Below are 14500 nucleotides of genomic sequence, written 5' to 3'. Positions count from 1 at the left end.
GTTAGCATTGACATGTTGCAGAAACAGATAGCGATACAGTGATGAAAAAAAGCAGGTACGATTATAATAAAATAATAAAGAACAAAGTGCTTCAATACCGAAAACATTTGAACTGCATAAATATTCAGAAAAAAAACAATTCAGAGTAGGGCGAACTCAACATTCAAATACCCTGTAGAGCGTATTCTTTCTGTTCTTTATCTCGGTACTTAATCTCAGTATGTTTTCTTTATGTATATATATTTTCATTCATTTATTCTAGTTTGAGTTTTATTAGATTAATTAAAAATTAATTACTTTATACACTTTATTGGCTTAAATTATAAATATTATATAATATATTTAATTTATTGCTAAATTTACAACTTGCGTACAAAAGTAGGCAACTAAATTTATAACCTTGCTGCATGAATAAATTATTTTAGATTTTCTTACTCATACATAGAAAATTGTAATAAACTGTAAAATAAATTTCTCTGATTTATTAATAAATTAATGAAAATTAAAATAAACTGTTTTTCTCTTTTACTTGCGCCTAAAAGCAGGCAACGAAATTAGGAACTTTACTCCATGAATTAATTTTCTCACGACGCTGATAAATTGCTAAATTTAAAAATAAATTTGATTGATTAATGTAAATTAATGTAAAATTTACTTTCTTTTTGTATTTTGAATTTATATCCTCTTAATATAATATCAATTGACTGCCTTTAAAATATGGATATTTTCTGTTTGATAAACATCTTACAATTTTATTTTATTTAATATAATTTTAATTATTTATTTAGCCTATAAATCTTTAATTTATTTAAGTTTATATTTTTTAATTTATATTCGATTGCAAATTAATGTTTTCTTTATTATTTTCCTTGTTATTCAATGTAGTACTAAATTATTTTCATTATTAATTTATTTTTATCCCATAATTCTTTTCAACCTTTCTATCGAGAATCGATTTTCTTCGATAATAAAATGTTAAAATTCCATAGAATATATTCCATTCGATAAATTTAAACAAAAAAAGCAATTAACTGTAGTCTCAAGTCGATCAAACAATGTTCGTTTATATACGCTGCAGGGAACAATAAATTCACCGACGAACAATTCAATATGAAAATTCCGTAAATTTAATACAAAAACAAAAAAAAATAAACGAAAAAAGAAAACAGAAAAATGAAAAGTGTGTAAGCAAATGGCAGCAGCATTGTGTACAAATTAAATATTTGAGTAAGAAACAACGATATTCACTTTGCATACGACAATGAAATGAACGAACGTTATTCAAAAGTTCAACACAATTGAATTGCAGCAATGCAATCTTCAATGTGGTCAGCAAAATGAATGCAATAAACGATTTTCAATTTTGAGTGTTAAGAGCACACACACAAATTTACGCTGCTTGAATTCGCACCTCTCTCTCTCTCTCTCACTTATTTTTGTTCTGCATAATGAATATGGCCAAAAGCTTTGTAGGCTCAATGCTAATTTGATTAAAAAATTTACGTGAAAGTTGCGACATAATTTGAACTTTGTGCAAACTTTTGGTTTAATTAGCAACGAAAAGCAGAAAAGCGCAAAAAGAACCCATCATCAAAATGCAAATTTAGAGCAAAGAAGTATCAAACAATTATGCTAAAGTCAGCCATAATATTTATTTGAGCGAAATTCGATTTTTAGTTTTATTTAGCATAAATCCAAATCTAGTTAATAAAAATATATTCGAAATAAGTCAGAAATTATACTAAATTAATCAACCTAAAAATACTGAAATATATTGATATGAATACCAAATTAATCTACCAAAAAATACTGAAACATACTGAAATGTATACCAAATAACTCAACGAAAAATACTAAAATATATCTACCAAAAATACTGAGATGTATACCAAATAAATCTACCGTAAATACTGAAATATACTGAACTGTATGTCACATTAATCTGTCAAAAATACTGAAATATGTTGAATTGTATATCAAATTAATCTACCGAAATACTGAAGCATACTGAAATGTATACCAAATTAATCAACGAAAAATACTGAAGCACTGAAATGTATATCAAATTAATCAACGAAACTACTTAAATATACTGGAGCGTATACCAATTTAATCTATCAAAAATACTGATATTTATAGCAAATGAATCTGCCGCAAATACTAAAATATACTGAAATGTATGCCACATTAATCTGCCAAAAATACTGAAATATATTGAATTGTATACCAAATGAATCTACCAAAAATACTGAAATGTATATTTGGTACATTAGTATAATCCCACATTGAAAATTTACCATAGAGTACAAAATACTATATATAGTATAATTAAGCATATAAAATTATTTTAAGCATAAATTCTAAGATATTATCACAATCGCAACCAAATTCTCAGGAATCAAAAAGAAGAAGAAGAAGGCTTCTTTTGTCTTTTACATAGAATTCCTGTTGGATAATATTAATAATACCCTGATACCCTATAAGTAGAGGGTATAAACAAAATACTCGAAACAAAATAGATTATTTTATAGAACAGCTGTTTATCACATCTTTCTTCAAACAAAATTAGCTAAGCTCTCGTTTTCCTCTTGTCATTCGAGTGTTTAATAAACCAGCAAAGCTATTCCGGGAAAGTGGCGCCTATAATTGAAGAAAAACACAGACACATGACAACTGTAAGTATAATGTTAAATTAGATGCTTTGGAAATGAAATAGCATATTTTGCGTGCACTCAATCTCAGGTGAATGCGCATTCATTTACACTCATTTGATGCGTAACCCCAAAGCCCAGAGTCAAAGCAGAGCTCAAATGAAATCTCCGCACATGGTTAACAAGTGTAGCCATTAAGGTATTATTCAGAGTGTGTGTATAAATACAAGTTAATTAAACAAGCCACGTCTGCATATTAATCACCTGGACAACCGTCCGGCAGCCACAAAAGCTAACCAGAAAAAAACAGCAAAACACACACACACATAGGAGAAAAAATAGAGAGAAAAAGAGGCGAATGAATGAGCAGAAATTCAATTCAAAGCACGTGAGAGTTGAGGTGGCTTTCGAATGTCCTTGCAACATGCTGTCGAACTCTCCATGTGTCCCCCCTTTTTTTTTGTTGACGATGTTTATGAGGTCATAAGATTAATGAGTGACAAGCTCATCTTTTGTTATTATTCTCCGCCTCTGCCCGGCATCTAAATTAATTGGTGAGCCAAGCTCAACTCAACTGTGTATCCTGGCAGCTGACAATCAAGGCGCCGCCGCATCCTTGACGCTTTAAACAGGTCCGAGAAAGAGCAGGAAAACCGCCAACGGCTATGGAAAATGTTTTCCACTTTTCGCATACCACGGCGCCATCGAAATTGTTTTGAAACAACAAAACCAAAATTCCAACAGACTCCTGATTTTTGTGGGCAATTTCCGCTTGGCATTTTAATCATGCCCCACATACACACTGCAAACACGAAAAGAAAATGTAGCAAAACTGTCTCCTGACCTTTGACATATCTTCAAATTAATTAACAATATTATGACGACCTGTATAAATACATAAACATATACAATCTTATATACAATCTATATGTACATATGTAAATCCCCCCCCACGAAAGCAAATTTAACGGTTGGCAAAAACATCAATGGAAATGTTACACGTTACCAGATCCTTCAAAAATTCCTTTGAAAGCTCAATTAATTCCCGAGCATCGCAAAATGTTATTTTAAATATTTTCCTTGCATTTTCTTTTCTTACGAGAATTTAACAAGAAAATGGAATGGCAAAACCTAAAATGGATGGGCATCAGGTGGTCAGATTATAAAATGAGCTAAAGCAGCGGATAACGAGAATAACATGAAGATTATGAACATTACAAGTGTATCAGGATAATTGTAAACAATACATTCTACGCATATCCTGTAAAAGCTGCTGTAGAGTTTAGCATACTTGTTGGAATTGTGATTTACATAAAAATAATATGTTTTTTGTGTGTGAAAATTGATAATACAAAATATTACGTATACGTATTTTTTTAAGTATTCAGTTTTTGCCCACTTTACAGTCTCTGAGTTTGTTTTTCTTCCCACAGGGAAGCTGCTCAATCATAATTTTTTTTTCCTATTTTTATCACCAAAACAAAATATAGCAAAATGCCATTCATAATCCTCTTCAAATGCTCTTTAAATTTGCAAAATTAAATTGGTTTAAATAACGCCATCAGCGAAATTCCATTATATTTTTCCGGTAGCGAAAAAATTGAATGGAAAAAATGACGTATACGTAATTTAACATGTTACTTTTTGGCTACTAAATAAAGTATAATTCAACATGCACTGCTTGTATTTAATTACAGAAAACACGCTCAATCATCATTTTTATCTCGTTTTTGTCAAACAAGCAAAAGAACGAAAAAGTCATTAATAATCTGCTGCTAAAATTTACACAATTAAATTAGTCTAAAACTTAAAATAACATCTTCAAATTATAAATTTAAATTTTGAATTTGAAAAGTAACTAAAATATCAACGAAAAACAATTACAAAAAAACCAAGAAATATATATTTTAGTAATAACAATAAAAAACTTACATTAGTCTAGTAAAAAAAACATTTATAAATCGAATTTAAGAAAAGTTTTTTTTAAAGAATTTTATATGTGAGTAAAAGAGAAACATTCAAAGCTCGCTGACCTATTTCGGATGCTTAAAAACACATTCATAAATCGCATTTATTATTAAAAAGTTCAGTTGGAAAACATTTTACGCAATATGATGATGATCTAATCAAAAACAATGTGAAAATAAAAGTCATAAAAAATTCTATGAATTTTGTGAGAAATGCGGTAAAGTTTAAAGCAGGAGGAATAAGAAAACAAAACATAAAACCCACTCATTCACTAAAAAAACTGTTAACCCAAAGAACTAACATCATTTGTCACTCACTAAAAATCTCAACGGAATCAACAAATCACTCAACAGCTTACAACAGTGAACCAGCAAACAGAAAAAGAAGAAGAGCAGACTGAAACAGAGACAAAATTGGAGTCAGAGTTAGACATTTCGGTGTTTCCAGTTGTCCAGGCGAAGAGGACATGAACACGTGCTCTCATCAGCATCACCATCAGCATCAGTGGCAAGTTCGGTTGATGTGGCAAGCAGCAAGAAACAATATCAAAAGCAGATAAGTTAAAAGTTACTTTCTTTCGGAGAGGGGAGCAAACTTTCAATCCAAGTTCCAAGTGTTTGTTTCTCAGCTGAGACAAACTTGCACACAAATAACCCAACTCAAATAAAAAAAAAAAAAAAATAGAAAAATACTAAAAGAAAATCTATAAGTAGTGTGTGTTTTCTTGAAGCGAAAAATTGGAAAAACCAAAGTTGTAACAAATGCATTTTCGATTAGCATTAAATCACGTCGCTTGTCGGAGTTCATTTCCGATGCGAAATAAATATTTTACTTTGATTTATACACGAGAATTGCGATAGCGCGAGCGAAAGAGAGGGAGGAGCAGGTGTTTCCATAGTGTAAGGGAGATAGGGTGAGAGAGAGAGAGAGTGGAAAAGGGAAATGCAAGTCAAATGAGCCGTGTACGTGATGCGAGTGTGTATTTTTTATTGCCATGAGGGGACTTAATGGGTTAAACATAAGATAGATAATACTAGACTTGTGTGTGTGTGTGTGTGTTTTGTACAACTTATTTTGCTTACGTGGGAAATTTAGTTAAGATCTGCTTGTCTATACATTGTTGCTAAACAGCTGTTTATCTGTTACGCGATATTCCAACAACAATAACAACAACAACAGCTGGCCACACTCTTTTGCGTTACGCTTTACGTTTTACGTTTTCGTTGTCGTTTTCGTTTGCGTTTCTTTTCACTTTCACACCACACAAAAATTGGCACAAATCGAATCGAATCGAATCGTAACGAAACGATTTGCTTGCACACTACTTTCCGTTTTGCCGCTGATCAAAAATGCATTTGCAATCTGCTTGCCAAGAACTACGACAGCCAAGCCGCCTTTACCACAGAAACACACGACGACAACAACAATACACAATGAATAGTACGACGTCGCGATTCTCGCTCGCTCGCTTGTTCTGAGACCACAGATATGCCGCGCGGTGTAGTCCACGAAAAAACACGTGCGTCGCGAATTGATATTCGTTCGAGACTGCACGAAAGCGCAAAGCTTTTCTGTCTGGCCGCCTGCATGCCGAACATCAAACGTGTCCCGTCGGCAGCACGACGTTGACGTAGCCGAAGCAGCGCAGCGGGGCAACGAAACTCCGAAAAATACAAGTGCGGCGAATTATAAAGAGGGGAAATATGTTGCTTACAGCTGCTGTTAAGCAGTTATCTCTGTTATGTTAAGTCTGCTGTCCGGTTATCTCTGCTTAGTATGGTTCTTAACTTTACTACATGCTAATGTAAAGACCCTTTTAAATACATTTTCTGTACCATTTTCACTAAAATCGTACATACACATTTACCAGAGCTAGTGATTATTTTTAAAATAACATAAGTTTGGACTTGCAGTATTTATAAAACTTTGGCATACGCAAGTGCGTATTTCCTTATCAGTAAAGTAATTCCACTGTTCAAATTATTATCGCATTATCGCGACCCCAAAAGCGGGGTCTAGACCTGAAAGATCTCTTCAGATTTCAGACATCGCACTTTGCACCAACGCAATTGAACCTCATTCAAGAATTTTCAAAAATGTTATTTACCAACAAATCGAAATGTCCCTTCTGAACTACAGCTTGTGCTGTTAGCATGCCCCAGCTCTGTTTAACAACAGTGATATGTTAATTTTACCCCTGCAAAGGGTGTACTAAAAATATCCCAAAAGGTACAGCGGTTGATTTCTTCGCTAACATTTGCTGCATGTTTACATAGAGCTGTAAATACAAATAACAGTCAATCTGACTGTTAAGGCAAATTAGAGACAATTCGGGGTTCGTTTTAATCTTTCTTCAACTCTTGTTTATTTATGCAAAAATTCCTTCAATACGTTAAACTTACAATTGGAATTACAATTTGAAATTCAATTAAAAAACATATTCTGACTAAAAAACACATTGTAATTGAAAGTCTTTTGAGAGAAATGCTTAAAAAATTGCATTCATTCGATACACACAATAAACTAAATATGATAAACATTACAAAGAAACCTTTAAATATCTAAGTAGCTATCATTTTTGTTTAAACATTTTTATTTTATTTTACGTTTTGTTTTGTTTTGTTTTGCTTTTTGAAATGCAATTGGAAATGTTTGTTGTTGATTTTCACTTAATTTACTTCGTTGCGCGCGTCTCGAACCCCAAACAGAAAATGCATTTGGAATAATTTCGAAAAATTTGAAAATGTGTTGACTGTGAAAATATGCATGATTTATAAATTAATTAAATTGCTGAATTTTGTTTATTGAAGGACAGAAAATTCGTAGAGCGAAACTCGCGACGCGGATTTGTAAACAAATTGTAAAAAGATAATTTTTCCAAAACTTGTGGAAAATTTGTACAAAAACAGCTCGCGAGCTCATTTACAGGGTATCGCATATTCTTCTTCTTCACTTTACAACTAAATGCTGATTATGTTTTTGTTGTTTTTTTTTCGTTTTTTTGTTTTTTAATTTACTAAGTGTAATTGTATGTTTATAATTATAAATGTTCTTCGTTAACGACAATCTCTTGTTGTTGTTATTACAATTGCTGTTGAAAAACATGAGAGAATTACAGTGGTGTTTTTGTTGTTGTTTGCTGATAATATTTTTGCTCACATTCTCTTCGACTAAAATTGCATTTCAATGGGTTGTTTCTCTAATTTTTTGACTATGACGCGTTGTTGTTGTTGCTGTTGTTTGTTGTAGTTGTTGTTGTTGTATGCTGATCGAAATGATTGCTAAACGTGCCGGACGCTTAAAATCATTTGAGCTTGGCATACGCATCGACCTTTTTGTGGAACTGATTGTAGTACTCGAGTGCCGCATTGCGCGTCTGATTGAGGGCCTGGTTAATGTTCTCCGGCGAGAAGCGTCCACTGCAACAGTAAAATAAAGCAATTAAAATAACAATTACAAAGACCAAAGTCGAGCATATTCCGACATTCAATTCTCCGCTAACTATTTTGAGCGAATAATTTGCGACTTTATTGCAACAGCTGCACTTGATTTTTGCTCTTTCTAATAATCTCTTTAATATTTTTTATGTAAGAATATAAAATTCTCAATACAGTTTTTAAATATAATTTGTATAACAATTATTCATTAAATTGAGATGAATTTGTACGATTTTTGAACAAAGTCTGAAGTAGTTGCTGTAAATATATGATCAAACAGAGATCCATATTAAATCGTGATTTCATAATCAGAATCGAACCGATAGGAAATTCTCAGGATACCTTTAAAACATTGTTTTCATGTTTACCAAATAAGAATTCTTGGTAGTAAGTACTGCCAACAAGTTTGATATTTGGAAATATTAATGTCTGACATCAATTTATCTTTTGTTTGATCAAGAATACCTCTACTAAGAGGTTGAACACCTTTTCATTATCTAGCTACCCTTCATTGCTTTTATAAAGCAATAAGCATACTTACACTAGCACCTTCTCCTTGATGATCGTGGCGGACTTTTCGTAGCTGTTGACAGCCACATCCTTAGCTCCCGCGGCGAATGCTTCGAGTTTCTTCGACAAATCTGGCACATATTGATCAATCTAACAAAAAAAAAAGAAGTGGGAAGAGCATGAGTTGAAGGCAAAAGGTTAGAAAAGTGTTTGCTGGTTGCTGTTTGGTGTTGAGTGTTAAACCGGTTTACCACTCATAATAATAAACCATCACACAACTTTCCAAATCTCTAGCAGCAAACCGTTAATGAATGATGTCAGCTCTATACTCACAAACTTGGCAACCGCTGGCCACTTGAGACGCCAATAGTTGAGGCCATTTGTGTAGGCATTGCAGCAGGCATTCCTCGCCAGCTTCCACAGATTGCAGCCGGTCTTCAACGCCGGCTCAGCATACGGCGGCACATGCTCCTCGGCCCACTTGTAACCCCGGGCACTGGCGCCCATTGTCACATACCACGCCTTCTGCACATGGGGCAACACGCCGGCATTTTTGAGTATCTTGCCGGTGGCCGATTTCTCAAAGACGCCCTTGCCATTGGTCTCGGTGTCGTAGCAGAGAGCGCCCGCAATCAAGGCGATGATAAAAATGCTGCCCAGCGCCCATTTGCAGCAACCGCATTTCTTCTTTTGCGACGCATTCTGTTTGTTCTTTTTCTGTTGTGCACTGCTCTTCTCCTGCACGGTCTGCGAGGGGGAGAAAGAGAGAGAGAGAGATGTTGATTAAATCACTTACTTATGCTAAAAGCCTAGCTGTGCGAGAGAGAGAGTGATATATGATGGATTTGTTACCTTCTTTGCGGCAGGCGCTTGTTTGCCCTGTTTGCTTTGTTTCGGTTTAACCTGAGCCATAATTTATGATTTTCTGTTTTATTTCTTTAATTCCAACTAAACTTTTCAGCTGCGTTTCTTTTCACTTCAACTGTTTTTGGTTTTAAAAATTACAATTATCGTTAATGAGATGTATTTTTGTTTTTGTTTCCAATTGTAGTTTGAATTGTGTTGCAAAAAAAAAGAGTAAGTGACGCCAGACAAACACGCACACACACAATCACACACTAAAGGAGAGAGCAACCAGTGCTGTCAATGTTTTTGCAACTGGCCTTTTTTGATTATCAATTAAAAAACTGCGCAAAGCAATTTTTTATTCAAATTTTAAATATTGCGGAAATTTAAGTACATAATATAATTTAATATTTAAGCCGCAAGTTATTTTGGTTCGCTTTTGCTAAAAAGACTGTTAGCTTTTTTGTTTTACTCCCCGTTAAAAACCAGCTTTTTTCCAGCGCAAAAGTTGACAGCACTGAGCGCACCAAGACGTAGAGAAAGACAAAGAGAGCGGGTGACTTAAGTGAGAGCTTAAGGAAAGCTCAGCAAATTGTCGTTAAGTCGCAATTAAAGTCAAGCTCCGGTCAGCGAGGCAATTAAAACGAAATGCAGCAACAAAATACAAAATTTGCACGTCGGCAAACACGAATAATGTGATTGGCAAAAGAGCGCGCGCAAGATAAAGCGTCAACATCAGCAGCAGCCAAAGCAGCAGCTGCATACGTCACAAGGGCAGAGACAAGAATCGAATCTGATGTGACGCGTCATCAGCTGAGTGTGTCAATGCATGAGAGCGAGCGAGAGCTCTGCAGTGTAACTGTGATAAGCCTCATACATTGAAACAAACTTACATATGTATGTATGTATTTTGTTTAAAGCGTTACGCCTTCTGTATTAATATGTGTGTAGAGAACACAACATATCACAGGTTGAATGAACTGCGAACGTTGATTGTTTTTAATAGAGATGCTGTCAAAAATTTGCTTATTAAAAGAACCAGAATCAATTTAGACGTGGAGAAACTGACAACGCAGCAAGCAAAGCGAAGCAAAGAAAATCTGAGGAGGAAAAAGGCCGCCACGTGTTGAAGCAGCAACAAGAAAATGGCTAAGACCCAAGAAACTTGTTGTTGCCAGCGTCACTGCTCTTACTCTTCTTCTTCGTCATCTTCTTTTTGTTGTTGTCTGCCTTGCTTCTTTTTTTCTAAGGTATTTTTTAGTGACGTGGGCAGCGGTCAAACAGAAGCTGCACATCACTGTTATCGCCCAGAAGAAAAAAAAAAAGAGCCGAAGTGAAAAAAGCTAAATTGAAATGACACCACCACCGGCTGCGCTGCGCACAATCAGAGATGAGGGTGGGGCGCGGTGAGGTTGGAGGGGGCAGCGAACAGCCAATCGCAGCTATAACACATCATCCATGCCAGAAAACAAAAAAATATATGTTAAAAGCAACGCTCTATGATCATAAATAGCTGCTGCTGCGTGCGATAAGAATATAAGACTAACACACATACGCTCACATATGCATAAATTAGCGGCAAAAAGTGGTCAGCCTGCATGGCAACGCTGTATGAAAAATATGCACACTAATTCACACACACACTAACACAAAAACCCGTCGTTTTCAAAACGCACTTTGCGCTGCTTCTAGTGCAAAAAAAGAGAAATTATTTAAGCGCCCGGCTTTGACGGCGTCTTTCACTTTTTCACACACACACCAACACTGCATGTGTGTTTCACACACACTTTAAAAGCAACATCATTTATTTTGTTGCATTACACAAATTGTTTACGTAAATGTCTGGCAACACAATTGCGAATTCTAATTGGAAACCCAAAAACAATTCAAATTTGTTAAAACAGCAAATTAATTAGACCAGCGATGGAAAATTACTTTTTTGTTGTGCAGCGACTTGCAATAAACTGACAATCAGCTCGTAACGTCTACACACAATGGCGTCAAAAGGCCATTCATAGTAAAGCGTAGACACGCTAACAGCTGCGCCAACACAAAAAGTGTGACCAGCTAGGAAGCGTTCAAACGCGAAAGAGAGCGGACTGCCGCAAAATGGAGTCACCGTAACGCAAAAAAGAGCGCACTAGCGCCAAACAAATCAATAACGCGTTATATTTGAAAATTTGAATAATCTCACCTTTAAAACGGACTGCAAGTCATCAACGTAGATATCTTTACGTTTGGCCGACTGCAGTTCCTCGTTTAGGCCCCGCACATCTTGCAAAAAAGCATGATAAGCTTCGGATTGGGCCAGCAATTTGGTGGAATCCGTCCAATCATTGTCAATGGCACGCAATAGCAACAAACTGGGCAACTGTTGCTTCTTGTAGTTCATGCGCCACACTTTGAAGCAATCATCGGCACCGGAGCTCAACAAACAGCTAATGCAGCCGTCGATCTCGTTGCGTTGTTTGCCGCCATCCGTTTTTATTTCGCGCAGCAGCGTTAAAAAGATATTCGCTTGCTTTACGGGACTTTGTATATAACGTTGCTGCAAATACAATAATAATTAATGCTTTTTCGCTGTCATCTATCGATATTTGCACTTACGAGCAACAATCGCGCACTACGTTTAAGACTCTGCTGCAATTCCTTGGGCAGATTATTGTACGTAGAATTCAACGAATTGTAACAGTAGAAAAACTCCTGCTGATTTATCAGCAAATGATCGTCAGTCTTGCGTGCCACAGCTGCAAGCAACACGCGCTCAATATGTTCCACAACAAATTTACTAAAGCTGCGCAATTCCAAATTGGGCAACATCAGATTCTGCCAGACTTTAACGCCCTCGGTCAATGATTGATGTCCACCCTGGCCAATGGCCCACAAGATGCTCAAGCAGATGTTGCTCCGATTCTGATACGAGTTGCGTAACAGCGCCGTTTTGGCCATATTATGCGAACAAATGCTTGGCCAGTGCTGTCCAATAAGCTGCAGCACAAACTTGTAGCCTGCCACGTGCTGCCCGTTGTTCAACTCCGTGGCCATGCTGTCGAGCAGCGAGTAGAAAAAGTATTCCAGATTCGTTTCTCCTACACTGCTTAGAAACTCCAGTATCGATTGCTTGAGGGCGCTGCTGGCCAAGTTACTGGGATACTGAGCACTGCGACCCGAGAAGACGGGATCACAGTCGTAGGACAAGGCGCCATTTAGATAGCTGGCAATCTGCAAAAGAAACCCGTGGTGATATGGAGAGTATTAAGAGTTTTGATAGTGGATAATAAGATCGGTAAATTTGGTAGCTCTAGATCAATTATTTGCAGAGATTCATAGGAGCGGACTAGATGAAAAAAAAATAAAGCCGAATGAGACAATCACTAAAATACAAATATTCAGTTTGAAGAGCATGGTCTGAAAATTTGATAGACAATAAGATAAGATGTTCTTATAAGCGGACAGACGGATTGTAGTATGCAAAAGAATAGAATGATAAGGCAATAATCTGATATAATAAGATTATTGAGTTTAAATAGAGATGTCATCAAATTTGACAGTTTTAGCTGTTATAGTCACAGAGATATATCTATTCAAAAGAGCTGACAGACGGATAGAAGAATAAAAGTTAACAAAGACAGACTTACTTAAAAAAGAACTATAAAAGAGTGCGATCACTTAATTTATGTATGCTTCTAAACCTTAAAAATGTAATCCCAACGTTTGGTAGCTCTAACTCTTATAGGCACCGAGTTATAGTTCATTTTACATGAGGACAGACCGATGAAGTTGGCAGCATTGTCATGTGGCAACTCTACACTTACATTGCTCAGCCAGCGCAGCTCGGAACCCGGACAACTGATTTTCACCTGCGCCACTTGAGCTGCGAAATCATCGGGCGTTATTTGCTTCATTGCCTGCTCCAAGGTTTTGGGCTTTGTTGACGTTTGTTTCGCTTGCTTCTTTGCTGCATCTCCATTACCTCCAGCCCCTCCGCCAGCTGTTGCATTCGATTTTGCATTGTTGTTGCTTTTGCGTGGCGATTTACTTTTCGATGATGTAGAAGCGACGCTGGAAGTTGATTTTGCCGGAGAGTGCGACTTATTGTTGTTGTTATTATTATGATTGCCAAACAAATTGCGATATTGCTGCGTTGGCACTGCAAATAAAAACGATGGTGACAATAAAATGGGAACACTTTCTTTCCTTCAGTTTCCCACTTTTGACTTACAAAGTTCTTCGAGTTTTGGCAGCTGGGCGGCAATTCGCTTTTGTTCCGTATGCGCCGTCACTTTCTTTTCTAAATTTCGCTGTTTGCGTGATTTTGCGACCACTTCCCACTGATTGTTCGACATTTTTTCCGTTTCTTTAATTCAATTAACGTGTGGTTTCAATTAAAACGCGTTTGTGTGCGTGTGTTTGCAGTGCAAGTGCAGCAAAGCAACCGGCGATACAAAATCATACAAAAAAAAACAAATAAATACTCAAAAATGTTAGCTGCATACTATGCTTTCAACAAAGCGTACTTTTTCAACACTGGCAACACTCGCTCTCTTTTTCTCTCAGACACTCATAACAAATGAAAATTGCTGCTGTTTAGTTAACAGTGAGTGGAATTCTGTACTGTGAATAATATGGTCACACTGCTGCTTAAGCGTAAACTTTTTGAATTCATATTAAATTTTTGTGAAATGAATAATGAATAATGAAAATTATTTTATTAAATTGCTTTATATCAAATAATCTTAAACTATTTAATAAAGTTCCAAAGTTTGGTTGTGAATCAAATTTTAACAGCCAACATTGATTAACAGAGCTCACTCTCTTCACAACTGCTAAGTAACAGCTTAAGAGCACGCCTTATGTTAAAAAATCCCACAGTGTATAAGAGCGTCAGTATTTATTCACGTGTTTTTGCATACAATGGTCACACAGCAACCCATTTAGAATTAACAATTTGAATTTGCTGAATGCTTTATTGGAATGCTTTTCTCAAAATATTTCTTTATTATGACTTTGAAATTGCCAATAGCCAAAATTTATTATTGTTTCACTTATGTATGCAGCCCAATAAGTACAAATAATATATTTTGTATA

General features: G+C 35.7%; 2 protein-coding genes and 1 long non-coding RNA gene across 4 annotated transcripts in view; 1 reads left to right on the top strand and 2 right to left on the bottom strand.

Moving 5' to 3' along the window:
- LOC117566145 (uncharacterized) overlaps nt 1-7457 on the bottom strand; it is a 75075-nt gene extending 67618 nt beyond the window's left edge. Inside the window, exon 1 of the mRNA XM_034245631.2 lies at nt 5702-7457. The gene's annotated coding sequence lies outside the window, so the exon portion shown is untranslated. The remainder of the gene's footprint in view (nt 1-5701) is intronic.
- Nucleotides 7458-7742: 285 nt separating this feature from the next.
- On the bottom strand, nt 7743-13837 carry LOC117566143 (transmembrane protein 214). Of its 2 annotated transcripts, XM_034245629.2 has the most exons (7): nt 13635-13837; nt 13228-13562; nt 12020-12634; nt 11607-11960; nt 8900-9313; nt 8598-8716; nt 7743-8038 (listed from the first exon to the last, which is right to left on the bottom strand). In XM_034245629.2, the coding sequence occupies exons 1-7, from the start codon at nt 13756-13758 to the stop codon at nt 7924-7926; spliced, it is 2076 nt and encodes a 691-aa protein (XP_034101520.1). In that variant the 5' UTR covers nt 13759-13837; the 3' UTR covers nt 7743-7923. The 2 variants fall into 2 exon arrangements, with proteins under 2 accessions (XP_034101520.1, XP_034101521.1); XM_034245630.2 differs by lacking the exons at nt 11607-11960; nt 12020-12634; nt 13228-13562; nt 13635-13837 and adding exons at nt 9419-9548; nt 11348-11422.
- Nucleotides 9568-10452, top strand: LOC127565022 (uncharacterized). Its single transcript, XR_007954412.1, has 3 exons — nt 9568-9643; nt 9913-10309; nt 10364-10452. It is a non-coding gene; the product is annotated as an uncharacterized LOC127565022 (long non-coding RNA).
- Nucleotides 13838-14500: the final 663 nt, after the last annotated feature.

This window comes from Drosophila albomicans, chromosome 2L (assembly GCF_009650485.2).
Source record: "Drosophila albomicans strain 15112-1751.03 chromosome 2L, ASM965048v2, whole genome shotgun sequence".
NCBI lineage: Eukaryota > Metazoa > Arthropoda > Insecta > Diptera > Drosophilidae > Drosophila > Drosophila albomicans.
The sequence above is the reverse complement of the archived record's forward strand: the minus strand, read 5'-3'. Positions and strand labels throughout refer to the sequence as shown.